Source organism: Mandrillus leucophaeus, unplaced genomic scaffold (genome assembly GCF_000951045.1).
Source record: "Mandrillus leucophaeus isolate KB7577 unplaced genomic scaffold, Mleu.le_1.0 Scaffold2281, whole genome shotgun sequence".
Classification (NCBI taxonomy): Eukaryota; Metazoa; Chordata; class Mammalia; order Primates; family Cercopithecidae; genus Mandrillus; species Mandrillus leucophaeus.
The window spans coordinates 174,257-202,174 of NW_012102345.1; the positions used below are offsets into that span (position 1 = coordinate 174,257).

At 42.8% G+C, this 27,918-nt stretch overlaps 1 protein-coding gene across 1 annotated transcript; it reads left to right on the forward strand.

Annotated features, from left to right (window-relative positions):
* Window positions 1-2,235: 2,235 nt before the first annotated feature.
* Window positions 2,236-27,869, forward strand: WNT2 (wingless-type MMTV integration site family member 2; the record flags this gene model as incomplete). The annotated part of the gene is made up of 4 exons (XM_011981584.1): window positions 2,236-2,619; window positions 4,737-4,963; window positions 10,177-10,454; window positions 27,605-27,869. Coding segments are annotated over exons 1-4 (853 nt in total), but the record flags the coding sequence as incomplete, so codon positions are not given.
* Window positions 27,870-27,918: the final 49 nt, after the last annotated feature.

Here is a 27,918-nt window from a genome sequence, read left to right on the forward strand (position 1 = left end):
GGGAGGGAAATGGAATCACAGATCTGGAAGAGACAAGTCATTGAGTCCAGACGGCCTCTAGACAGGTCAGGAAGGGGTGTTTGGGTGGACCCTTTTTTCACATCTGGATTTAGCTTCACTCGAACACTTTCAGCCTTTTGCCTTTCACCAAAACCAATTTCTTCTCTGCGAGACATGTGGCACTCCTCCTCCTCCTGCCCCAGGATGAGGTCCTCTGGCGTGGATTTCATTAGTTTTTGGGGATGGTCCATTCCTTTTCCAGGAGGTCTGTTTCAGGTTTAGGTCATTCCATTGGCCTCACCATCAACTGAAGGGCAGGTCTCCTGGCCACTCACTAATTCCCCGGGCGGAGAGGAAAGGCCTGTAAGCTGATGGTCACATTCCATGTACTTCTAACACCCCTTAGCTGTGAGGACACGATGTGCTGAGATGGGTGGAACTTGAGTTGGAGTTTTTAGGTGGTTTCAAATCGTATTCTCCATGAGAGAATCATACAACTGCCTACCTTTCCCAACATACACATCCACACTCCTACTTTATTCACGGTATAAGTGAAATTTTGGATTTTGGCAATGTTTATGGTTCCTCGGAGCCAACCACCTTTTCTTTCCCAAGTGTCTGGATTTACTTCAAGAAACTGCGGGACAAAGAAGGGTGGAGGTAAGCTTTAGTTTATTTCCCTGCTTCATGGGGGAAGGAGGTTTGTGAGCAGAAGCATGGAGGTACATGAGAGACGTGTTGCTCTCCGGTGCCTATCATACCCTCCCCATGGCCGGCGTGCACACACGGCGAGCAGAAACTCTCCCCCGCCCCGCCGCCTGCCGCCGCATGCACCCTCCCTGCACCTCCCGCCCGCCCGACCGACGCAGACCAAGCAGAACTTCCCTGGGTCGCGGCCCAGCGATACGGAGCGGCCCTGGCGAGGAGCCCTCCTCTTCCCGAGTCGTGGGTGGCGCGGTGCTTGTTTCCCTCCCCTCCCTTTCCGGACCCACACGGGGATGTATCTGGGTCAGCCTGGGAGGGGCCGGACCTGCCAGGGACCAGCGTGGGGGAAGGGGGTGGCGATGACAGCATCTTTCAGGTTTTTGGCGTCTCTGAGCTTCGCCTCGTCCAGCCTCTCACCGCGCTAGTGGCCGGCGAGGGCTGACGCTCTGGCCAGCCCAGGCCCGAGGGTGGGCGGGAGAGAGGGAGAGCCCGTCCTTCCGATCTGGGCGGCACCCCCTCCCCCACGCCCTGCGAACAATTCGCCTCCCACACACACACACAGGCGCACACTCTATTCCCCAGAGCACGCTCCTCGGGCGGGTAGTGAGTCCCTCCACCCCAGGAAAAGAGCAATGGAACAGTTCACGGCCGCCACGAGTTCCTGGTCTTCCTTCCTTTCCGGTGATAAACGGCGCTGCTACAAGCCAGCTACTGCTTAAAATGCTCCACCCGCGGGCCCGAGCCCCTCTCTCTTGGCTGGGCGGGGGCCCAGGTCCAGGACCGAGGGTCCCTTAACCTCCACTAGGCGCACAGGCTGAGCGCCCGGGCGGCGGGAGGTGCAAGGGCGCACACCCCCGGCGAACGCCTGGCTGCCTCAGTTCCTCTCTAGGTGATCTTTTGCGCTCCGCAGCTCCGGAGAGGAGCTGGATGTGCGTAAAAACTGCATCTTTCCTGGGTACTTTGGCAGATACTGCTGGGTTAGGTCCCGAGGGTCATGTACCCTCTAAGTTCCCCTCCCTATGGGCTCTGTATATAAGCCCAGCACCAAGGAATCAAAGCCAACAGGTCATTTCGCTGAGGCCTGGCCCCTCCCTAATCTTGCCCTGCATAGACGCGGCAGCTCCAAATTTACAAGTGCTAGCTCTTCATCCCAGCGTCAGGGAGAGAAGCGAAGCAATGAGTTGAGAATCATCTCTGGATTCTTGTATCCCATGCATAGTAATCTCCTTATCCCCTGGCCCCCTTCCTTGTTGCCCCACATTGCACGCTCAGGGACTTGTTTGCCAGCGGATGGCCTCGGCAATCCGCACCGCGCGCTCCTACAGCCCACGGATGCTCTTTGCCCCAGCTTCCCTAAAGGTGCCTGTATTCGCCTGTGCTCGTAACCATGCAGCGGTGTTCCCCCTTCCCCGCCTCACCTCATCCCCAGACATCTCTTGCCATCATTTCATGCACCCTTGTCTAAAACCCCGCGCTTCTCCCCACCCCCGCCAGGCGCAGCACCCCCTCCCTCGGCTGCGCCCGGAGGGGAGCAGAGCGGACAGGGGCGCGCGGGAGGCGCGCAGAGCTTTCGGGCTGCAGGCGCTCGCCGCGCCTGGGGAATTGGGCTGTGGGCGAGGCGGCCCGGACTGGCCTTTATCGCTCGCTGGGCCCATCGTTTGAAACTTTATCAGCGAGTCTCGCCACTCGTCGCAGACGCGAGCGGGGGGCGGGGGCGCGGCGAGGCGCCGGCGGCCGTGACGAGGCGCTCCCGGAGCTGAGCGCTTCTGCTCTGGGCACGCATGGCGCCCGCACACGGAGTCTGACCTGATGCAGACGCAAGGGGGTTAATATGAACGCCCCTCTCGGTGGAATCTGGCTCTGGCTCCCTCTGCTCTTGACCTGGCTCACCCCCGAGGTCAACTCTTCATGGTGGTAAGTACACGCGCGCGACCGCGGGGGTATTTTGGAGATCGGAGTGGGGACCTCATTGGCCACATAGACCCTTCCTGGCTGCGTTTCCCCGCGGCCGCAGCAGTCTCGGATTCTGGCCCGAACCCTGGCTACTGCCCTCTTATCGCCCCATGGTGAGCCCCTTCTCTTTTCCCGGAAGATCATTTCAGCTTTGACAACTCCATAAAACCACATTCCCCCACCAAATGAGAGTTCCGATGTTTGGTTTATTTGGATCCAGCTGAGCGACAGCAAAATCAGCCAATTTCTTATCCTGTTGAGAGACGTGCTAGCCCGGTCTCCAGCTCTAGCACAGACGTGTGTGTGTGTGTGTGTGTGTGTGTGTGTGTGTGTGTGTGTGTGTGTAAATTCACCTTGAAAACTACAACCGCCTCCCCCGCCCCACCCCCCTCCCAAAACTGCCTCAAGGTAAATCGACGGGCCAATTCAGGCAGTCAGGAGTTGTAGAACCCAAAGCGTGTGATTTTGTATTATTTCCCGTCCTTCCACATTCCAGGTTCACCCCAGTGGGGCGGAAGAACATTTTGCTGCCTCCAGGTAGAGACTATGGCTTTAATGCAAAGCTACAACCCCGGGTCTGTCTCTAAGATGTTACCCTGTTCACAACCGTCCCCGCAAAGAGTAACTTTGCTGTTTTCCTTTGTACTTTGGTCTGCAATTTATTTATTTTTGCATAGTGATGGAATGTTGAACCATAACAGGTCGCTAAAAGTTCCAAAGGCAGATTCCCTCCCCATCTAGAAACTGTTCTTCATCTGCCGACTTTCTGGTCTTGGAAAGAGATAGAGTTGATAGCCCTGTAATTTCCTTGCACCTAAAAGTTTCAGAACAGATATTAAAATATTGATTCAGAGAGACCCGTTATTGTGGGCTAATTTTTAAAGAATCTGGTAAGGGGTCTCAGCTCAATTACAGTCTAGAGCAGGGAAATGTTTAGGAAGACACTGGAGCTCTTCAAAGGAGCAAGGCAATGCGCTGATGGGAAGAGGGGTTCAATTCCTTCCTAAGCCGGCTTTGAACAGGGAGGCGTTTAGCCTTGACATTGCTGACACAGGATCAAAGATTGATTTATCAGACTGACCATTTTTCAATAAAATGACTATTTCTGTTTCCATGGGTGTATAAACATTATTTATTGCTCGGGCTTTTTGTCACATTGTCTCTCAGCTGTCACTTAAATATATTTTTTGGAAGTCACAGCTGTAACGATTTTATGATCATATAAAATAATGAAAATACAAGAAAAAGACATTCTCCTTGTTTGATCGCTTCAAAAGACACCTATGGCAGCTTGGGTTATATAAAAGGTACCTTTCTAAACATTTCACGACTAATAGAGAACATCTGGGTAGAGATGATGATGTAATTTTTTGTTAAAGTTTCTTTTCAAAAAGTACTTTATGGAGCTATAACACTGTTTGATTCTTCCAAACATTTAGTGTCCTTAATAACAATAGAAAGAATTTTTTCCAAAGGATCTTTATAAAAGCCAAAAAGAGCTACAAAATGGAAATGTTTAAAAGACTCTTCAGTAAGGAAAGAACAGCCTGTCTGTGAGGAGAGTGTAACATCAGATACCAGCAGGTGTTGATTAGACAGATACAGACAGTTCTTAAGACATTCTGTCAAATAAATGGGAACGAAGAGCTTCTAAGGTCAGCTTCCCTCAAAGCCAAGTCCAGACACATTGTGTCACTGAGATCTGAACCTTCTTGAGAAAAGTCTTCCACACATTCTCCCTAAGACACATTGCTTCTTACCCATCATTCATTTCCCCAGATGCCGACCTTGCCTCTGTCCCCCCGCCCAGAGCATCATCTGGTGGACCTAGCTTCATGTCCAACAGAAGTCATCACAGCATTTTGGGGATGACTTCTGCAAGATCACTCACTATGCCTGCCTGCCTTGGCTGTTTCTCCACTACATTAAAAAGTAAAAACCCTTGCTTTCTAATACCGCCAGAAGGATAAGGAATTCATATTTGAAAAGTGCTTTGAACTCCTTAGTCTCCCAGGAACACCGAGTCAGGCCTCTCTGTTCATGTTGCCCTCACCTCTGTGTTGGTTTGTCCCTTATAGGTACATGAGAGCTACAGGTGGCTCCTCCAGGGTGATGTGCGATAATGTGCCAGGCCTGGTGAGCAGCCAGCGGCAGCTGTGTCACAGACATCCAGATGTGATGCGTGCCATTAGCCAGGGCGTGGCCGAGTGGACAGCGGAATGCCAGCACCAGTTCCGCCAGCACCGCTGGAATTGCAACACCCTGGACAGGGATCACAGCCTCTTTGGCAGGGTCCTACTCCGAAGTAAGTCCCCTGCCTTCACCCAGCCCTATGGCTCTCTACTCATGCACAGCTCCCTCACCCTGTCTTCAGAGACCGTGCTTATCTTCTATTGCATTTTCTTCCGTCAGAAGTTTGTTCTGTTGGGCGTCATTGTCCCTGTTTTATAGGTGAGGACTAGAGAAATCAAGGAACATGTCTAGAGGCTTACAAGAGGTGAATTAAAAGGAAGAAGTAGAACCCCAGGTTGTTGTCTTTTCACTCTTTGCTCTGTCCATCCCTTCAATACGGCACATCCTCCAGGTTCAGATTTCGTCTCTAAGAGACGAGAGAAGGAGCCACAAGTCTCTTTTGACTTTTTCCTTGTCTTTCTGGGGCTTCCTTCAGAAGAATTTGAGCAGATCATCAGGATAGAATCTTCAAATCTTTTCTCAGCAAAAGATGATCAGCATTGCAAAAACACCACGTAAGTGTTATTAAGAAGCGGAGACAAATCTCTTCTCACCACTTTTCACCTTCCATTCAGCTACTCAGCCTTGAGTCACTCTGTGACTAAATTCAACATTTTTCCTCCCAACAGATTGTAAATTCTTTAAGAGCAGAAACTAACCTATATTCCCTGTACCTTGCTTGGTGCCTTGTGTATTGCGGGCCCTGTCCATTCATTATGATGAATGAGTGGATAAACTTGTAGTGGGTACTTATTATTTTCCAGTTACATTTTAAGCAATAAGGATAGCTGTGGGGGATAGAGGTGGGAAACATGAATCCATAGAGGTTTTTTCTTCCTTAACAGGAACCTTAAACATGTTCTAATTACGTAGCAAACGTCTTAAAAGTTCTGAATATGGAAAGTAGCTCGCTAGCTAATGCAAAATTAAAGAAAATTAATTGAAAATCATATTTTATTTTCAAATAATGCCCATCTGCTAACCTGGCATCATTAGCATTCTCCAAGAACTACCACAGCCCATTTGCTATTAGAAAATCTGACTGATAACACAGCAGTTTATGTGCAAACCCCCAAAATAGGAAACTTTATAATTGTTTTTTGCCTACCCCCCCCCAATTCCTAAGAAAATCATCCGGACTGTGCACTTGGTAATGCTTAACAGAGGGTGTTTCTATCATGTAATCATCACAGCCCTAGGGTTTTATGAGGCCAAATGCATAACTGAATGTCTCTAAAATCCCCCAAGGGCGTAGTACTCTCATTCTTAGAGTATCCCTAAAGTTAATTTACTGCGATATTCTGCAATTTTATTCTCTAGTTTAAGAACTATATTCTTCTGCATTCCTTTTGGAGTTTCGATATGACATCGCAAATTTTTGAAAGGTTAATAATAAATTTCAGCTTCATGGAATTTTAAGACTTCACGTAGATTATCTCACAGTGAATCAATTAAAGAAACTGGACCTTGTCAAAGAGAGTTTGCAAATATCTAGAACGAGTAATCTCTGGATAGATTATGCATGGCTCTCAGTGTTTAAAACATATCAGGATTTTTTTTCAAAGTGCTTACAACCACTTTGCAATGATTTCAAATTAGATATGCATCTCATTTATAATATGATCATCTCTGGATGTATTAAGGTGTCTACATATTTGAATAAAACCTTTAGATCACATATCAAAGGAAGCAATATTGACCAGTGATCCTAAAGAAAATATATCCATCAAAGCTGGGGATTCATTCATAAAATACTGTAACTTAATCTTGACACTATTAGTTTCTTCAGAGCTGTAGAATTGCTGAGAGGAAGGAGGTTAGAACTAGAGGCAACAGCCAGGCTCACTCCTGTAATTCCAACACTTTGGGAGACCAAGGTAGGCAGATCACTTGAGGCCAGGAGTTCGAGATCAGCCTGACCAACATGGTGAAACCCCATGGGTGTGGTGGTACATGCCCTTAATCCCAGCTACTTGGGAGGCTGAGGCATGAAAATCACTTAACCTGGGAGGAGGAGGTTGCAGTGAGACAATATCTTGCTGCTGCATTCCAGCCTGGGTGACAGGACTGGAGGAAACAGAACTAGTTTAACTTAGTCTAGGTCTCAGGTAAATAAGAGATTCTAACTCATACTTCCGTCAGATTTTTTTTCAGATGAAGCAGGATACTTTGCCAAAGTACTCAGAACTTAAACCACTCATGCTACACAATTTCTTTCCATTCTTCACAGAAGGCCAGGTTCCCTCTCAAACATTTATGCAAACTATTATGACTGTCAGTGATGATTTTGTGTTGGTTATGGGAGGGCTGAATTTGGCCTAAAGCAGCTCATCTTGGAAATAATCAAGAAATTCCAATGAAGCTATCCAAAGATTTCTACAATTAGTTGCTTAGAGAGAAAGTTACATCTTAGAGTTGTGGACACCTAAATATGCTCATAGATGAATAGGAAAGGCAACGGGCAAGACCATTTATAAGAAGAACATAAAATTACCAAAATGTCCCATGGTCATAGAGAAATGGAGAAAATTTGCCTGTTTGGCTTTAGAGAGTCAGAGTAAGACAGAACAATTTTTAGAAACATTTGTAATTTACTCATTCAACAGACAGTTACCAGTCACAGGCAGAGAAACAAGGACAGAACTAGCAAATCTAAAAATATTCCTGCAAGAATGCACCTCCAAAATTCTAGAATTAGCCTTAGAAAACACAAAGGTAATTAGGTCTCATCCTTATAAATATTTTTTTATAAAGCAAATACTTTAAAGAGAGTCAAACAACCCATAACCTTCAAAAAACTCTAGCTTCTAGAGTTTTGCCTTCCTAGGTAACAATCCCTCTACCCCAAATAAAAACTGTGCCTATGTACTTAACAGACATTGCTTGATTTATCTCCATACAAAAATTAGAGAAACTTCAATAGCAACACATTGGGAAATGTAGATGTCACCACTTCGATTTGGATTTTGTTTCATTTTGTGATAGCTTTAAAAAGAATCTTTCTAAGAAGAGGCCCAAGATCAAAATTTGTTTTGTTACAAAGCCAGCTCTTGAAATGTGCTACTACTTCACACATAACATTTTAGTGATTCATCTAAACACTTAACTGAAAACATCTTAGGGCTATATCTACATGGTACCAAACCATCTGGGGGTAAAATGAAAAACCAGTCAATGTGCTAAATTTTTAATTTCAATAAAGGAACATCTAGCTATTTAGTAATGTGTTTGAATAATAAATGACAAATATTTAGAAAAGTCATCTTTTTACTTTGGAAATTATTTCTGAAATGAAGCAGATTGTGATTTGTTTTCTTTCAGTCAACATGTAATTGTTTCCAAGTTATACCAGCATGAACTCTGCACCTAGACAATTTATTTCTCTTGTTGCTTTCAAAGTACTGTCTGGTTACCTGATATACTATCATCCCCATCTTCCATGCCTTTCCCGTAACAGACCACCTCATAAAATGTCTCTTCTTTCTCCTTAAAAAATAAGACTAGTGCTACATACTTAAGCTTTTGGGAATTTCCTCCTCTATGTGATCTCTCTAAACATGGGCACTGGCTTCTAAATCCCAAATGAAGCTTTAGAAGATAAATGGGGTAACTATGGAAAAGGTATTTTCCTAAACTGTAAAATGGATATAATAAAAGTTTTATTTATCTGAAAGCCACTACCTGAGATTAAGTCACATTAGTGTGTATTAGTCACCTTCTTTTACAAAACATCTCAATTCCACTTAGAATATCTGTGATCTATATAGTATAAGCTGGGACTCTTTAAAATAGCTCTCATAACCATCATATTTCCTCTGGGGAGGACTACCTGCTACCTATGGCGAATAGTCATGTAATTGATTTTACCTAACTACAGGGCATGATTGATTCCTTTTTTGATGGTTAGAGGTTTGGGGGGTAAATATTTTCTGAAGGCTGAGGTAAGTGCCATTTAATATGGTGTAGATATGTTTTCCTGATTTTTAATAATGAGACTAGCAGAGCAAATATTGCAAGGGACGTATAATAAATTTTAACACTGAATGACAAACGGAAACAAGCAGGGCTTCAATGCGAAAAGGTGGTTTGCTCTCCCAGCTGTGTGGTTCAAAAAGTCACACTCCTCTTGACATATTGAATCACCGAATGGTTCTCTGTTTTCTGCCTTGCATTGGCATTAGGTTGTCCAGCTTCTATTTTGATTGTTAATATATTTGCTGCAGCAACCATTAATAAAAGGGCATGCTAATAACAATGAAATACAGCTCCACTTGAAAAATGAGGTGCACACGGACCCTAAAGAGCCTTATATCTGTCACTATACCACAACACCGTGTTATGAGTTACTACAGATTATTAAAATAATTTAATGTAGTTATTGCACTGAAATATGTACCTTTCAGCCTGTAAGTGAAAGTAGCCTGTGCTCTAATAAAGAACAATTCTAAGAAAGCACCCCAAAGGGTTCTTGCCCAAGTCTAATTATAGGCGGTAAATTTGTTTCCTTCCAGAAAAACCAAAGAAAAACTTTTCACTGTCTTTTACCCAATACCAGTGATTAGTGCAGGTGTTCCAGAAGAAAGTAAATTCACCTTAATAGTTAGACATATAGTATGTAACTCAAGGATATTGCATATTGCCTTCAGCAATCTCTCAATTACTTATGAAAGTCAATGCCAAGCCAAAGCTCTCCCGTGTTAATGCAAGGGGCTGGTTACTGCCAGAATTCTCTTCCCACCTTGGTCCCTAGATTTCTTTGAATTCAGTATTTCATTCTCAATAATTTAAATGCATATGAGTATCTTCAGGAAGTCCTGGAGGTTTGGAAGGATTTTTTGAGGAAAGCTGTGGTGCCATGAGTTCCCAACTATATTGTGGAATGATAGAATTGTAGCATTCAGACTGTAAAGTAAAGAAAAAGGCCTAGAGATGCTATGCTCCTCTCTTCTAGGACATCTGGAGCTCTCTGTTGAAACAGGGCAAGCCTGTGTTTGAGACTAATGTGAAGCCAGGAGCTGGGCAACGCCATCTTTTTCTTTGATACTCCTTATTTAAGAAGAGCTGCCATATAGATATCTAAATTGACAAAAACTTCTATTAGATAGAGACGATTCATATTAAAGAAAGAACCCGGGCTCTGGAAAAGAACCCTTCAAGAATATCAGTACCTTGTTGTCTAGTGGCAAAGGTTGTCTGAAACAGAGCAAGTATTAAACAATTATCATATGAAAGTTATTCAGAAATAGTGCTACCGGACCACTTTTAAGAAAAGCATTTTTGTTTCAGGTAGTCGGGAATCTGCCTTTGTTTATGCCATCTCCTCAGCTGGAGTTGTATTTGCCATCACCAGGGCCTGTAGCCAAGGAGAAGTAAAATCCTGTTCCTGTGATCCAAAGAAGATGGGAAGCGCCAAGGACAGCAAGGGCATTTTTGATTGGGGTGGCTGCAGTGATAACATTGACTATGGGATCAAATTTGCCCGCGCATTCGTGGATGCCAAGGAAAGGAAAGGAAAGGATGCCAGAGCCCTGATGAATCTTCATAACAACAGAGCTGGCAGGAAGGTACGGAAATGCAACGGTGTTCATTTTGTAGGCTGCATGGCTTTATAAACCACTTAGGCAGAGCTTATCTTAAACTTTCCTAGAATTGATAAAATGCTGTGTAGTCACAACTTCCTACTATCTGCTAGCCATTTGCTGTTTGTTCTGAAGAATACCAACAACTAGGTTGAAATATTCCCACCCACACTCCACCTTCCTTCCTACAGCTAGTTGAAGGAGTCCACCCATTGCGTTTGGCATTGTGTTGATTCAAGTCTTTTATGGTCCCTCTGGACACTAATCATTTAAGCAGAAGATACGATCTGTGGGTTAGGATAGTGCTTCATCCTACATAGCAACGGTACATTGAATGCTTATATCTAAGGGATGTAAAGACCCAGAGCATCTTTTCTTACATGTATCATGAGAACAACTCACCAAGCATGATTCGTTGGCTTCTTCTAGATTTAGGGATGCCCTCTTTTGGAACCTGACCCAAGTCTCACTCATAAAAGCCCCACCTTGTTGTTTCTGGTGCTGGATAAGTGAGTGGACCAGGGGAAGACATGATCCCCAAAGGGTATTCTGTCCCCTTCTCCTCTAGACCTGATTCACTTCCTGGGCTCCAGTCAGTGTTCCCCCTCTAACCACCATTTGTTAAATGAGGAAACTGAGGCCCTCAAGGTACTCAAGGTCACAAGGAAGTTAGTAGAAAGGACTAGAAAGTCAGGTTTCAACACCTAGTCCAGGGGTGCTTTACCCTAGGATTAAACCATTTCAATGCCAATGTTCCGACCCATTGATGACCCATGTCTTTTGGTATGGTGGTATGACCAGAATAACTACAGAATGTAATGCTGTACTTGATACTTTTGTGTGGAGAGCATTAACTGGCTGGGTGAATCAAATATTTGTTCAGAACTATTCTAGAATAATCTAATTGCCAATAGGAAGAGATAACCATAATTTGTCTTTTATCACCACAACATAAAAATGTGTTTGATATTAATATATAAAGAAAAATCAGCATAAAATTGAATGGTCCCTGGGGGGGCTTTAATAGGAAAAATAATAGAAAAGAATGGATGAAAACCCCTTTACTAGGCTCCTGGAGAGAACAAATCTCATTCAGAGGAAGTTGGAAGGAAAGAACTCTTGCTTAGCACATGGTATAACATGAGTGTGACCTGAACTGTTTACAAATAGTACCTTTCTTGAACTTTAAAAATCAACATTCCTAATTTTCATGAATTTATGAACTTACAGTCACTACTGCCAAGAAAATAGACTATGGTTTTGCAATCCTACAACTATTGGTAATTACCGTTTGTGCAATGATTTGGATAAAAAAATTTACACTGACCTTTGTCCTAACATTGATAGTGCATGTATAAGTTATAAAGTGTGGTGTCTTTGATAGGAGTGTGCTGCTTAATCACTCAAACAGGGTATATGGTTAGATTTCTCTATTTGGAAAGATAAAAGCATATGGTCAGATATTGTATCCAAAAGAACATTGACTTATCAAAATAAATGTTAATTTCACTAAATAGGTCATTAGATATTGAATGTTTCAACTCTTCAAGACAATAGATCATACCTATTATATTTTAGGCCCTGAATAAACACAACTTTTAATGTAAATCACATGATTCTTCACCATGTAGAGGTGAACAGCTGTCAGGCCTCAGATATTCTCCTGCCTGCTCTGCAAAACTTAGGAGGCTACTTTTGATTGGAATAAAAGTGCACACGCTGACTTTTTAAAATGTGGCTTTAATTAATGGTGGGTGGGCAGACTTTTTCAAGGAGATGCATGATGTCAGTGAATATGAACTTTAATGAGAGTAAATGTATTGAGATAAACATGCGTCTCTAATTCTCTTCTTGCGGTCATTAGACCCCCAGTCTCTACTCCCCCTTCGTACTAGCAGAAGGTCTGTGGAATCAAAATGAGAACAGGCTGGGCTTGTGTTTGAAGGCAGGCCTCCTGAGCTAAGCCTCCAACTGGCTTGGCTCTAGGCTCTAGAAAGCCCCCACCTCCCAGGGCTGACGGTAACATCAGTCCACTTTGTTTCTGTTTCTCTGTGCTTTTCAGTATTTTCCAAATTGGCCAATATGAACATCTACTTTTTAAACTGGGAGAGGTAGGGGAGAGCAATAAATTTTATTTTTAAAACACCATCTATTCTGAGATTGTTCTGTTTAGCTAATGTTAAAAGTCAGAATTCATCACTGCCATTCACCACGGGCCTTAATTTTTCCCCAATATTTGAACAATTTATTTATTATAGCAGTTGGTTAGAGCACCCTCATGTGTCTCTGTACTGTAATATCATTTTAGATCCTCTGTGCTGTATCATTTATTTTAATCACAGTTTCAGCAGAATTTATAATGATTTTTTTCTTCCATGTTTACTTGAATGCTCATCCTTGATTGAGTCTAGTTTTCCACCTCCAATTAGGACTATGAATAAGTACCAAAAAGATAAGCCTGTCTTGTTCAAAACAAATATTTTATCAAGAAGGAAATTCTATAACGTCCTTCAGCAGCTCTGTTTAGGTCTAAAGAAGCCATGCTATAAAAACTTCCAAATTATATTTTAAGATATTTTTAGGTAAATTACATGCAAAAGGTCAACATCTGCCATTTATTTCCTTTAATGAGCTTGTAAACAAGCACTTTTTAAATTTGTCCACTCTTCCAGCCTGGACAACATGGTGAAACTCTGTCTCTATAGAAAAATACAAAAAATTAGCCAGGTGTGGTAGTGCTACTACCACAGCTATTCAGCTACTATTCCCAGCTACTCAAGAGGCTGAGGTGGGAGGATCACGTGAGCCAAGGAGGTTGAGGCTGCAGTGAGTCTTGATCGCACCACAGCATTCGAGCCTGGGTGACAGCACGAGACCCTGTCTCAAAAAAACAAAACAGACAAACAAAAAAGTTAGTTCACTGTTTCTTCTAAGATGAAATAATGAAATAATCACAACTTCTTTAAACGTTCCTAAGGGAATCTGTATCAAAATAACTCATGTTTCCAATCTTACTGCCCTTCCATCACTCTGAAAGTTTCTATAAGAGTAAGAATTTCCACAAGAATAAGAGGAATTCCATGAAAATGCTTTCCCTAAAAGGTGCCTCTAACTGAAAAATAGAAAAGAACATGGGATTTCAAATCAGATGCACCTTGGTTTTAATCTTACAATATCAGTGGCTTTGCTCACTGAATCTGTTTTTCTCATGTGTGAAAGGGCATTTTGTGGTGCTACAGGAAGACAAGTGTAAGGCAGATAGCACAGAACCTGGCATGTAATAGATGCTTAATAAAAGTTCCTTTCCCTTCTGTGAAGTTAAGATTATTTGTAAGTCAGGTAACAGAGCTAGGCAGAAGTCCATCCACCTGGAATTATTATTTAGGATTCAATCTGATCACTCCATCTATCTATAGAGTCATCTTCTATTCAGTTAACATACTTATAAAACCAGACATATAGTATTTTTCAATTTACAAAATACTGTCAAATGTTTTATAATTTGATCTTTCCAAAACCCCTGTAGGAATAAAAAAGAGCATTCATATTTCTACTTTTCAGATGAGAAACTGGCCCTGAGAGGGATAGAGAGACTAAACCAGGGTCATAGAATCACAGAGTACTAGATCCTGGGAGTTCACATCCGCCCCTGTTCTCCCATGTGCCCTTATCTACATTTCCATATTGCCTTTGTTGAGTATTTCTGAGAAAACAAACAATATTTCTATATGTACAGGGGAAAATCCAGTAAACTACCCTTGGAAGGTAGTTTACCGATGATTTTTTTCCTTTGTGTGTGTCTTCACACATTTTCTAAAATGAATGTGTATCGGTTTTTAATGGCAAGGAAGAGTTGTTTTAAGTGCTGAAAACTGAACAGCCAGTCATTGTGAGCACACCCAAACCACCTTAACCTTTTTGGAGGATTCACAAAATTTCAACAAACGGCACTGCAACATTCAGAGCTCTGTTCTTGTATTTTGGGACTAACTTTGGTTCGACAGATAATTTATTAAGGAATTACTTTGGGAAAGGCATCCATTTTGGTACTAAATCAGTGTGGAAAAGAATAAAACAAAGCAGCCCCTGACCATAAGAAACTAAATTTTAGTCAAGGAGACAAGTGTAATACAATTGCAAGGCAAGCAATGCTATGTGGTATAATAACATCATCAGCCACATGGCCAGTTAGCTGAGGAGATAATGGTTGTATCAAAAAAAGAACTGGGTGTTTGAGCTGGAGATAAAAGATTTCCCATGGTTGAGATAGGGAAAGCACTTTCCAGGATGAAGGGACTTCAAGACAAAGACAGATGTTGGAGCAGGAAGTGTATCATAAAGTTGAGGAATACAAGAACTCTAAGGTGGAGTTCAAGACTGAGAGTTAATGGGAACTGAGGCTGAAAATTTGAGTCCCAGCCAGATCTGGAGTCCTTTATTTATTTATTTATTATTTTGTGTGTGTGTGACAGGGTCTCACTTTGTTACCCAGGCTGCAGTGCGTGCGGTGGCGCAATCTCGGCTCACTGCAGCCTGGACCTCCTGGGCTCAAGCGATCCTCCCACCTCAGTCTCAGTAGCTGGGACTGCAGGCACATGCCACCATGCCTGACTAATTTTGGGTGTCTTTGCTTGTTTGTTTGTTTTTCGGTAGAGATGAGGTTTTGCCATGTTGCGCAGGCTGGTCTCGAACTCCTGGGCTCAAGGGATCTGCCCAAGTTGTCCTCTCAAAGTGCTAGGATTACAGGCCTTGAGCCACGGCACCCGGCCTGGAGAGTCTCATATACTGTGCGGAGACATTTGGATGCCACCGGGAAGACAAGAGGAAGGCATTGAACAGTGGGAGAGAAAGTTAAATACTTAAGTTTAATTTTCATGCATTTGTTAATTTCTCTAGAGTCCACTTTGATAGAGTGATAGCTATCAAAGTTCAAACCTTCTGTAATAAGTTTGAATTCATGACTTAAAAAATTAACTGGGCAAGGTGGCATGCACCTGTAATCCCAGCTACTGGGGAGACTGAGGTGGGAGGATCACTTAAGCTCAGGCGTTTGAGACCAGCTTGGGCAACATAGTGAGATCCCACATCAAAAAAATAGATTTACTAGGAAAATTGTGAGAAATTTGTATTTCTTTGAATTTTATTTTTAGCCTTAAATATACATATAAGTACTGATATAGTAAGCTTCTGGGTGTTTATTAATATTAAAAAATTAGCATATGGCAACTGTGTTGATATTTACATTTTCAACATGATAGTTAATGTCATGATTGGCTACTCTACTCATTGGGAGCTCTTAGTTTAGGAGTTCTTGACTGAGGCATAATGGAGGATAAGGCCCTGGAATCAGAAAACTGGCTCTAATACTTCAGCAAAATCTTGCACAAGTTACCAAACCAGGGTTGCTATATAAAATAAAATACATACGCATATACACCAGGTGGTAAGCAAGCCTCAGGAGTAGGTACCATTATTATACACAGTTTGCACATGAGGAGACAGGTTTAGCAGGGTGGCTAGAATCAGCAAATAAATTGAATATATTTGCTCACTGAAATCATCTAAAATTCAAACTTGACTTGGCATCCTGTATTTTCTATGGAGAAGCACAGAGGGTGAGGGGGTCCAAAATTTCTAGTTCCACTCGCCAGCCAAACAAGCACCACCCAAGGTGAGTGCTGCGGAGCACTAGGGCCTGCCCCTGAGCATGAGCATGGCCTACTGGGCACTGGGACAGACCAGATACTTCTAAGTTCCACCTGCAGAAAGTGCCTCCAAAGTAAACAGAAATGGATATTGTACTACATGTAAGTCAAACCTTACAAGCAAGCAAATCTAAATTCTAATAAAGACTTTTAAAAAGATGGTTTTTTTTTTTTGAGACCTGTCACCCAGGCTGGAGTGTGCAGTGGTGCAATCATGACTCACTGCACAAGGCTCAAGTGATCCTCCCACCTCAGCCTCCCAAGCAGCTCAGACCACAGGCATATGTGACTGTGCTCGACTAATTTTTCTTTTTCTTTTCTTTTTTTTTTTTTTTATGTTTTGTAGAGACAGGGTCTTACTATGTTGCCCAGGGTGGTCTGAAACTCCTGGGCCCAAGTAATTCTCCTGCCGTGGCCTCCCAAAGTGCTAGGATTACAGGCATGAGCCACTGTGTTTGGCTGAGACTTTAAAAAATTGATCCCTTGATGCCATTTAAAATAAATAATAATAAATGAATAATGGGCGTGACCTAAGAGAACTGGGGCATGATGACAAAGAAATCCCACTCTTAGACAGTAGGGAATATCAATAGGAAAGAAAATGCCAAAGCCATACTGAACTGCAGAGCCACGTTGCTTTAACCTCCTATTCATCCTGATCCTCCCTTCAACAATCTTGAGCATCTTTATGGGGTATAAATTTCACCTAGTAGGTATTTGTTTACTTACTGGTCTCCTTAGTTCATGAAATGAAAAGCACTTTTAAAAGTTAGATCAGTTCTGCCAGCCTCACCTCTGTCTTGTTGGACCCCAAAATAATATGTGCTTGATATTAGAGATCTTTATTTATCATATGAATCAAAAACTAACCAGAAGTCAAGTCCCAAGACAGGGAATAACTCTTAACAAAATTGTTACAACTCCATGTAAAGTTCTATTATTAGTGGAAAATGTTTTTTAGACTTGCCTCATTAGTCAATAAGAATTATTAGATATATGGTTAGTCAGTGGTAATGTTCTTGAATTCCACAAATGTAAATTCCACACCTTATATTTTCTAGCGAAGCCCACCCACAGTCACTGCTTTTAAAGAATGACAGTGCTCAAGAAATTACAATGTCTTATTAAGTTAATAAATGTTTGCATAAGCAAATCAACTGCACAGTTTTTTAATAAATATTTTTTTTTCTTAGTTCCAGAGTGTGTATGTTTAAAAGGTATGAGTTGGCCCAATTTTCAGCAACTTCTATCTTAGAGACGTGGACCTGTCAAGAGGATTTAATTGTTAATAAATGTACTTGGCTTCAAGCCAGCATCTGAAAATTAAATGATATGTTTTTAATGAGAGTTTCCCTCAGGAAAACTGATATAGATCCAGAAATATATTACTGACTTTGTAGAATATACCCAACTAAAAAGTGAAGTACTAACACTTCTTCAAATGCTCAAGTTTAACTAAATAATTTAGTGAAGACACAGTATATGGAGACCTAAAATAAATTCTAACTAGGATTTCTAAGACAAGTTGTTAAGTTGGCAAATATTTCACACAGCGTAAAATGGACTGCCTTCTTTCTGATAGGAAGAAAATCAGCATGACATGACACAGGGTTCATAAACGTTGCAAAATGCAGGTACCTGCAAGAAAAAAATTCTCATGTTCTACAAAGAAGTTTTACAAAGACACTGTAAGGGCTGCTTGGACTCAGTCTTCAGAACTGACTTAAGAAACCAAAACTTCCTTAGGAGAAGTTTTGTCTTTATAACTGGCAATATCATTCCTTTTAGACTATAATTAGATACGCAAACACTAAGTGTAAAAGCTTATAGAACTCACCGAATCCAAGGAACATGAGCCCCAGAGATTGGCAAACCCTAATATGAAAAACACCAGCAGAGTGATGTCGACTTTGGTGTCAGACAGACTTGGCTTATATCCTGCCTGCCTGGATTATCTCACTTACTGCCTGTGAGATCTAGGGCAAGCTCCTCTACTCCTGGGTGTTTCAACATCCTTATCTATAAAATGGGATAATAATAGTATATATCTTATGTGGTAGTGTGGACTAAATAAAATAGTGAATATAAAGTGCTTGGCATGGTTTGACATATGGTAAGAACTTAATGAATGTGATGCCTCAGCATTATACTCCGACACAAAGTTAGAGCAGAGAAATATAAAATAGAATTGTTCTAGCCTATGCAATGCATGTATTTTCTTCTTCTGTAGCCTTTTTTTTTTTTTTTTTAAACAGACTTCTGCATCTGGTATAGAATGCTAATATCTAGAAGTTTGTTTAAAAGAAAAAAAGAACTTTAAAAAATAGAAGTTTCTTAAATTTTAAAATTAGAAAATAGCCTCTGCAGGTCAAAGGCTTAAAATGCTCAAAATAAATAAAAAATGAAGGGCCACATGAAAAATCTGCTAAGATTTTAGCACTGAAGCAGTTATGAACCTATTGAAGAGTTTTTGTTGAGAATAGTTATATATTAAGCTAAAAATGGTTTCTATGAAGCTAAACACCAAAAGAGTCCTGCTGTCCTTAGAAGTCATCAAAAAACTACTTTTTTAGTGTAGCCATGTCACATGAACAAGTATTTATTGACAGGATGCCACGGAGTAAAACTTAGCTGGGATTAAGGCACATGGGGAGGAGTGGGGACTGATTAAAAATTGTGCTGGTCAGTTGGTAATATTAAGAACCATGGGGGCTGGGAGAATTGAGAACAGGAGCATATGAGAATGCTGAAAATGGAATCTTGACAGCGACCTGCATTAAGAATCAAAGAAGAAGGAAGTAGAACAAGAGACTTTTCAGGAAAGATTCAAGAGACAAAATAGAAACCAGGATGTGACTGTGTCATGGGCTATGGCCTTGAGGTTCTGACGGAAGCTTTCAGTATCCCACATTAGCAAGAGGCAGCAAGTCATTGTAATTGATTCTTATTCTAGTTCTTTCTCTTCCTATTGTAAAAACAGTGCTTGCACATAGTATCAAAAGCAACAGCTTGAGCAGTGCAGAAATGTATATCATAAAATGGGACCGTTTTCTCCCCTCACAGTCCTTGTCTCCTTCCAGAACATTTCAAAATGCAAACTGACTCAAGGATGTGAACGGGACATGTAATGTTTCCCCTCTTCCTCCCAAACTTCATTAAAATTGTAGTAATGGAAAAAATGGTTTAAATTGACAATAAGAAGAATAGTAAAAGAAATGAAAGAGCTTAATGAATTTATGGAAAGTGGAAAGCAAATGAATAAACTGTAGCTCATAAAGAAGGATGGAGAAGCCACAGTCTAGAAGAATAAAAGCAAATGGGGCAACTGCCAACATGGGAGGGAAGAAGCCCTGAGAATGCCCCAGATATAAATAAGCCCTGGAGAGAAACATAGGCCTGAAAGTTGGGAATAAGTGAAAATTCCATCGATGGAATAGGGAACCCCAACCCCTCCCTTCTCCCCATGAGCAGGCATTTAACATCCCAGGCTTTCTGGAGTTAGAGTCCTCAGCATAAGAGCCAGTGTCCTGGGTGCAGTGGCACCTGCATGTAGTCCCAACTGTTTGGGAGGCTGAGGTAGAAGGATCACTTGAGCCCAGGAGTTCAAGGCTGTAGTGCCCTATTATGGTGCCTATGAATAGTCACTGCGCTTCAGCCTGGGTAACACAGCAAGAGCTCATCTCAAAAAAATAGTCACTGTCCTGCCAACTCACCAGAAAGCAACATTTTTTTGGTCCACAAGTCCCACCTCTATAACCAGAGTTCCTGAATGCCTTTTTACTACTTCATTCTTAAATATGAAGAGACTGTCCCAGGATTATCATATATTAGATTCAATATAGCAGCATGAAAGGAAAAGACAAAAAAATTGCAGGAAAATTACTCCAGAAGAAAAAGCAGTTAATTCAAGGATAAGAGAACATTTTTATAGCCTAATCAGTCTCCTCACAGAGATACATAATATTGACACCCACAAATAAGAATGGAAGGCTTGAAAAGGTAACGATCAGAGAAGAATGAATTTGGAAGAGAAAGCCAAATAAACCTCTCAGAAAGTACATCAAAAAGCCCAAAAGATAAATGTTTATTAAGGAGGTCCATAAATGCCCCCCGCTCTTTTCCACTTGAGTTTGAAACCAACTGAAAAATGGACAAATGGATGGACTCAAAGTGGCAGTTTCGTGATTGAAGAAAATGCTGCCCTAGAGGAAGCGGGCTGGAAGCACAGTACTCCGGAGCAGCTCAACCCTGAGCCAGGAAGACTCACCTGCCACAGGCTGGCCCTCAGAGCCCCTGCAGCAAGGGAGCCACACGCTAGATGGTAGGAGCTGATCACAACTCATTTCCACAGGCTACCAGATCCCCAAAGAGAAAGAACCCAGGCACACAAGCCCTGCTCCTTCTTCTAAACTTACCAGTTGGACGAATCACTTCTCTTCCTCTGGGGAGAAATGAGTAAGGGGCTGGAAAGAGCCAGGAGTGTTACTCTGATGGAATTTCTTCCTCAAGAAATTGGGAAGAAAGTACTGAAAACAGATGAGAGAAAACATAAGTGACATAGAGGACCAATTCCAAAATTTGGCAACCAGCTAATTAGAATGCCATTTAAAAAAAAAAATGGCCAGGCACAGTGGTTCATGCCTGTAATCGCAGCACTTTGGGAGGCCAAGACGGGTGGATCACCAGAGGTCAGGAGTTCAAGACCAGCCTCGACAACATGGTGAAACGCCGTCTCTACTAAAAATACAAAAATTAGCCGGGCATGGTGGTGGACAACTGTAATCCCAGGTACCTGGGAGGCTGAGGCAGGAGAATCGCTTGAACCTGGGAGGCGGAGTTGCGGTGAGCAGAAATCTCACCATCGCACTCCAGCCTGGCCAACAAGAATGAAACTCTGTCTCAAAAAAAAATAAAAAAGAAAACAAAAAACGTGGAGGAGAGGATTTAAAGGGTCTGCTGAGTGCTGAACAAGATTAAGGAGGAATAATATTGTGATATTTCAGAACCCAAGAATAAGGGAATGATTCTGGGAGCTTTCATAGGGGAAAAATACAAAGTAAAATGAAAATAAGAACAAATCCATTTTCAAAGATTCCCCCACTTCCCATATCAGACTTCCCATCTGCAATATTAGAAGCCAAAAGCCTGCAGATATGTACTTTCAAAGTTTTAAATCCAGAATTCTATACCCAGCCAAGCTATTAATCAAGTATGAAGGCTGACTGAAGACACATCAGACATGCAAGAATTCAGAAAATGCATCCACCTTAAAGGAGTTATTCAACACTGTACTGCAGCAAAAAGGAGGAATACATCAAAAGAGAAAACATGGCATCTAGGATACAGCATGTCCAGGCTAGCAGGGCATGAAGTTAGGTCTGAGCTGTGGAGCCAGTCCTGGTTGGCACTAAAGGACGGAAGACTGTGGCTGCCCCCAGGAAATGAGGAGAAGTGACGGCAGGTGGGACAATTGTGAGGGTGGAAAACATGAGGTGATAGCCAATGCACTTGGTAGCAAACAGAACGAGAAAACACCCAACTTCACTTTAAGAACATCCTTCATTGATACAAGGTTTGTGATCTTGGATCAGAGACAATGAACTGCAATCCTGGCACAGTTCTTGGCTGTGCAGTTAATATTATGTAGATGTTTATTGTTTTAAAATTTTAGAATCAAAATTTACTTAAGTGTAGCTACAGAACAGAGGTCCTTGACTTTAGTCGCTCATTCCTTTATCATCCAAATAAAATGTCTCCAGTCCCTCCATCAGTGACTGTGCATGGGAAACTGGCCCCCCACCCCAACCAAGCTCCTTGCCCAGTGCCTCCAAAAACCCCAGGGGGAGTATCCCACCACTATAGCCTGTTGCTCTGGTGTGGCCCACTAACCCATTGATCCATTGGTACTTGGGTTGGACGCTGGCCACCACCCATCTTTCATTCCCTCCAAAGCAGCACTAGCAGAGATTGTCACTGGTGGCACATTTTCCCGGAGATTGCGATGTTTTGGAGGCATAGGGTGGGAAACAATTTCTAATTGAATAACGATTTCCCCATTATTAGAAATGTAATGTCGGCTTCTGCCGCAGGAATTCTTCACCTCTGTAACCCTCCATAGGCCCCAGACTCCCGCCACGGTGCAGGGGTTTCTCACCTTCTCCTCTGCATCCCTGGGTCTGGATGATTCTGAATCCTGACTGCATATTAGAATCAATCACCTGAGGAACCACAAGTACCTTCAAGGCCCAGGCCTCACAACCACCCTAGGCTCTGATTTACGCAGTCTCGGGAGAGGCTGGAGATGATCCCCAGGCGATTTTAATATGTAGCCAGGAGTGACACCCACTGGCCTGCCCTCTCCAGTTGCCAGGGAGAAAGCCTCAAATTCCTATTATTTTACTATGTGGAGTAGCTTCACCCTTTTTGTTTCCCCCCTCTTTCGAGACCATGGAATCCCTCAAACTGTAGCCAGATTGTAAAAGAACATCTTTTCCCCTTTTTCTGCCAGTATACACACATATGCAGGCCTTTAAAAAGTGGATCATACCACATATATTGTTCTGCATTTTACTCGTATCACTTGACTTTCTTGCCTGCCTGTAAGACTGACCTACTTCATTGTTAAGAGACCACATAATATTCCATTATTAAGCATATACCATAATTTGCTTAGCCATTTTCCTGCTGATGTCATTTGGGTTTTTCCTCATATTTTGCTGTTACTAATTATGCAATAGCTGCATGAAGATCCATGTGGGCGTGTATTCTTCCAAGCTTGTGCAGATGTTTCCAGAGTGGAATCAAAAGGTCAAGGATACGTACATTTAACATTTTTGTAGGTATTGCAAAAACACTCCTCGTTTAAATGATGGATCGCTGTACTCCCCCACCAATGGTTTGTTAAAGCATCTCTTCCCCTGGACTCTAACACCAAACATTATCAGTCTTTTTACTATTTTACTATTTTTTTATTAAAATTTTAAAAACGATTGACATTTTTACTATTTTTGATAGGCAAAAAAGTGTATTATTTCAGTTTGCATTTCTCCAATTACTAATGAACTCAAACACCTTTTTGCCCTTTTGTTAGTACTTTGTATTTCTTCTGTGAATTGTCTAATAAATTTTTAATGATTAGTTTGGAAGATGCAATGTAATCCCCCATTATTTCTCTCTCTACCTATTCTTCCTCCTCTGCCCCATTACAAAAGGTATGTAATATTTTATGTCAATTCTTGATTATTCGAAAAGACGGAGGGGGCCAGGCACAGTGGCTCACGCCTGTAATCCTAGCACTTTGGGAGTCCGAGGCGGATGGATCACCTGAGGACCAGCCTGACCAACATGGAGAAACCCCATGTCTACTAAAAATACAAAAAATAGCGAGGCATGGTGGCATGCACCTGTAATCCCAGCTACTCGGGAGGCTGAGGCAGGAGAATCGCTTGAACCCAGGAGGCGGAGGTTGCAGTGAGCCGAGATCACACCACTGCACTCCAGCCTGGGTGACAAGCGCGAGACTGTCAAAAAAAAAAAAAAAAAAAAAAAGGATGGAGGGAAATAAAATGCATAATTCAAAATCACAATGCAAATCATAATTCAAAATCACGGTGTAATTTATAGCAGAATTTTAAGTGTGTTTTTAGAAATAGCACAGATCTGAGATTCACATCTTTGTTCTACCTCTAAATAGCTGGGTGACTAGGGATTTTCCTTTCCTTACAGAGCCCTGGTTTTCATAACCATAGAATGGGAATGATAACTTACTTTGCCTGATGGTGATAATTAGATAATGTGTGTAAACCACCTGGTGTGGAGCCTGGCACACAGTGAAGCACTCACTCAATACGTGGTTGTTACTGTTACCATGTTATAACATTTGAATACTGGAGTTGTTCTAAACTAGGAATCCTCATTGTGAGTTTCTTGCCCCCATATCCTTACTCTTATCTCAGTTACTCTTGAAAACAGGCTGCCTTGGCTTACATCCCCTTCCCTCTGCCTCTCCGATTGAGTACGCTTTTGTCCACTTCAAGGTTAAGGGTTTGAATTTCAAGTCGGCAAACCCAGTACGTAGAAGAGATGAAGGTAGCCCCAAACCGCGATTGAGCACTGAACGCACTGTGCGTTAACAGTGGATGCTGGAGACGTGAGCAAGCCCAATACTAGAGATGCTGTCTCAATTTCCTCCCAGGTTTATTGTCAGATAAAGCCTGTCATTAATCCACCACCAAGAAGTGACCATGGTACCTGCTGAAATACTTTCTGCTACAAGTAACAGATCCCAAAGGCACTAAAAAAAGGAGGAAAGTTTACTCACTTGGATCACAAAAAGTCGGGTGGTAGGGCAGGTCCAAAGTGGGCTCATTGAGCAGCTCAGCGGCATCCCCAGAACCCAGATCTTCACATCCGTCAAGTGTGCCTGCAGCTTGCTGCCTGTCGGCATTGCTGCCCTCAGGTTGCAGAGAGGCTGCTACGGAAACCAGCATCTAGAGACAGAGACAAGGTATTTCTCCTTATGTGCCTCTTTTATTTTATTATGTTATTTTTGAGACAAGGTCTCACTCTGTCACCCAGGCTGGAGTACAGTGATGTAATCATAGCTCACTGCAGCCTTGGACACCAGACTCAAGCGACCCTCCCACCTCAGCCTCCCGAGTAGCTGAGACCATAGGCATGTGCCACCACCTCTGGCTGGTTTATTTTGTAGAAACGGGGTCTCACTATGTTGTCCAGGCTGTTCTTGAACTCCTGGGATCAAGTGATCCTCCTGCCTCAGCCTCCCAAAGTGCTGGGATTACAGGCATAAGCCACCATGCCCCCACCTCACGTGTCTCTTTTAAAGAGTGAAGAAACATAGCTGGGTGCAGTGGCTCACGCCTGTAATCCCAGCACTTTGGGAGGCCGAGGCAGGCAGATCATAAGGTCAAGAGATCGAGATCATCCTGGCCAACATGGTAAAACCCCGTCTCTACTAAAAATACAAAAATTAGCTGGTCGTGGTGACCCACGCCTGTAGTCCCAGCTACTGGGGAGGCTGAGGCAGGAGAATCACTTGAACCAAGGAGGCGAAGGCGGTAGTGAGTTGCCTGGTGACAGAGCAAGACACAGTCTCAAAAACAAAATAAATAGATAAAAAATAAAGAGTGAAGAAACATTTTTTTACAAGACTCCTAAGAGATTTCTCCTATCACAGGATTGGCCCAAACTGAACCAGCACATGGTCCAAGCTGGAAAAAAATTAGTGGCAAGACAGTGAAATTACTATCAGCCATTTAGATTACTCTGGGGTCAGGAGTCCTTTGGAACACAAGGCTGCCCAACACCTGAACGAAAACTGTTAGCAAGGAAGGGAGAAGGTTGCACAGATGATCCTGTCTGTCACCACCACGTTTTTTTAAGGATTTATAACGTTATTTTTAAGATCCAATTTTCAATTAATATGCAAATTCTTCAATTAATTGTATAAAAATATCAGCTTTGAAGTTTATGATCTGGAAATTCAATATTAGAAAGGGAGGGCTGACCAGATGCATTGGCTCACACCTATAATCCCACCATTTTGGGAGGCTGAGATGCGAAGATTGCTTGAACTCAAGACTTACGGACCAGCCCCAGCCACATGGTGAGACCCCCATCTCTACAAAACTTTTAAAATAAGCTGGGCATGGTGGCATGCACCTGTAGTCCTAGCTATGCAGGAGGCTGAGGCAGGAGGATTGCTTGAGCCCAGGAGTTCAAGGCTGCAGTGAGCTACAGTCACACCACTGTACTCCAGCCTGGGCAGCAGGGTGAGATTCTGTCTCAAAAAAGAAAGAAAGAAAGTAGAGGAGAAGCAGTAATAGTTCCTGTCATTGTTAAATCTAGGAGTATTACTTATGATTAAATAATCTAGATTTAGAAAGAATAAACTTGGAAGAATGAGCATTCACGTTTAATTCCCAAGTACGTGGTGTGGAGTGAGTTTTGTGTGGCGCGCTCCAAGATCTTAGGAGGGACAGCTCCAGGACAGGTGACAGCCACGTGGGGCAGAGTGGTAGGGCCAAGATGGCACTCCCAGGGTTGTGTCTGTGGCAGAGACCTGCCATCCAGGCCATCCTGTGAGCCTCCTACCAAACCCTCATAATATAAAGATGGGGGTGGGGCACATGGGGCAGTGTAATTCCAAAGAGGAAGTTCATTCTAAGACATCCTTTAAAGATGCCCGGCTCCCTGTAACTGGGAGAGTCAAGCTAAGCACATGCTTCCTGCTCGCTTCTCCATCCTTGCCCTCCAGGGCTGGCTCGTGTTGAGGGGGACAGATTTCAAATGTGCACCATCCACAATGGAGGTGGGGGTAAGGTGGGAAAAACACCTAATGCCAAGGCCCAGCCTGGGGAGAGTGGGAGTGAATTCCTATTACGGAGCTTGGGCAAGTCACCTGCCTTCCCCATCCCTGGTTCCTCATCTGTAACATGGGAAGAGCAGTAGATCAAAGTTGTTGTGAGGACCACGAGCACTAATAATCTCTTCACTTCGGTGAGCAAAGGAGAAAATGGGCCAGGGCAGGATAACGCTCACCAAATTGCTTTGGGGAAAGTGCTGTTCTGCTGGCTCATGAAAACAAAGCAGAAGCTTCCCTGGAAGTTTCAGGCCCACCTGTCCCCTCTCCTCTCCACAGGCCTTGCACCCACAGAAAAGGGGTCTCCGTATTGGGAGCCAGCCGAGATGAGCTTGTCCCAGTTTCTTTGCTTCCTCTCTAAGAAAGATCAGAGCAAAACCACCCCTGTCATCTAAGCTGAATCTCCCCAAGTTACTGTCAGCCTCAGGGTCACTGACTGACTTTGCAGTACAGCCTGGCTCTGTCTTTTCCTGGCTGTGTAACTTTGGGCGAGTGCTTCTACCTCTCTCAGCCTCGCTTCTCGATCATCGGCAAAATAAATACAGTAGCACAGGATTGCTGTAGTACCAGTTACTATGATTGGTTTATTGAAGGATTCGGACTTAGCAGTTATTTTGTTAATCTAATTTGCATAATAGCATACATTTTTATATTATTTTATTTTAAACTGGACAGCATTAATTGGATAGTATACATGTTTACTATAATAAAGCTCTATTTATTTAGAAAATAATTCAGTCCCTCACTCTTCAAACTGGCCACATGCCCTGTTAAATAGTGAGGTTTCTGTTATACTGTTAGCCAGTGGGGTACACAGTTAGGCGCTATCCCTCACCTCTCTACCCACTGTCCTGCCTGCTGCAGTCAGGGCACGTGGCTAATGTGGCTAACAAGCAACAAGCAATGCTTCAACATCTCCCAGTCACTCGCCCCGGGATCCAGCATCCTGAGAGTCACTTCTGGATTACTGGGAGGCAAGGAGAGTAGTTGTAGCATGTGTTACCTGCTCGAAGCCACCTCACTGAACTTGCCCCTATCTTTTTTGGCAGGCTGTAAAGCAGTTCTTGAAACAAGAGTGCAAATGCCATGGGGTGAGCGGCTCGTGTACTCTCAGGACATGCTGGCTGGCCATGGCCGACTTCAGGAAAACGGGCGATTATCTCTGGAGGAAGTACAATGGGGCCATCCAGGTAGTCATGAACCAGGATGGCACAGGTTTCACTGTGGCTAACGAGAGGTTTAAGAAGCCAACAAAAAATGACCTCGTGTATTTTGAGAATTCTCCAGACTACTGTATCAGGGACCGAGAGGCAGGTAAGCTCAAAAGACTTTCTTCATAGCACCTAATTCTTTCAACAATTGA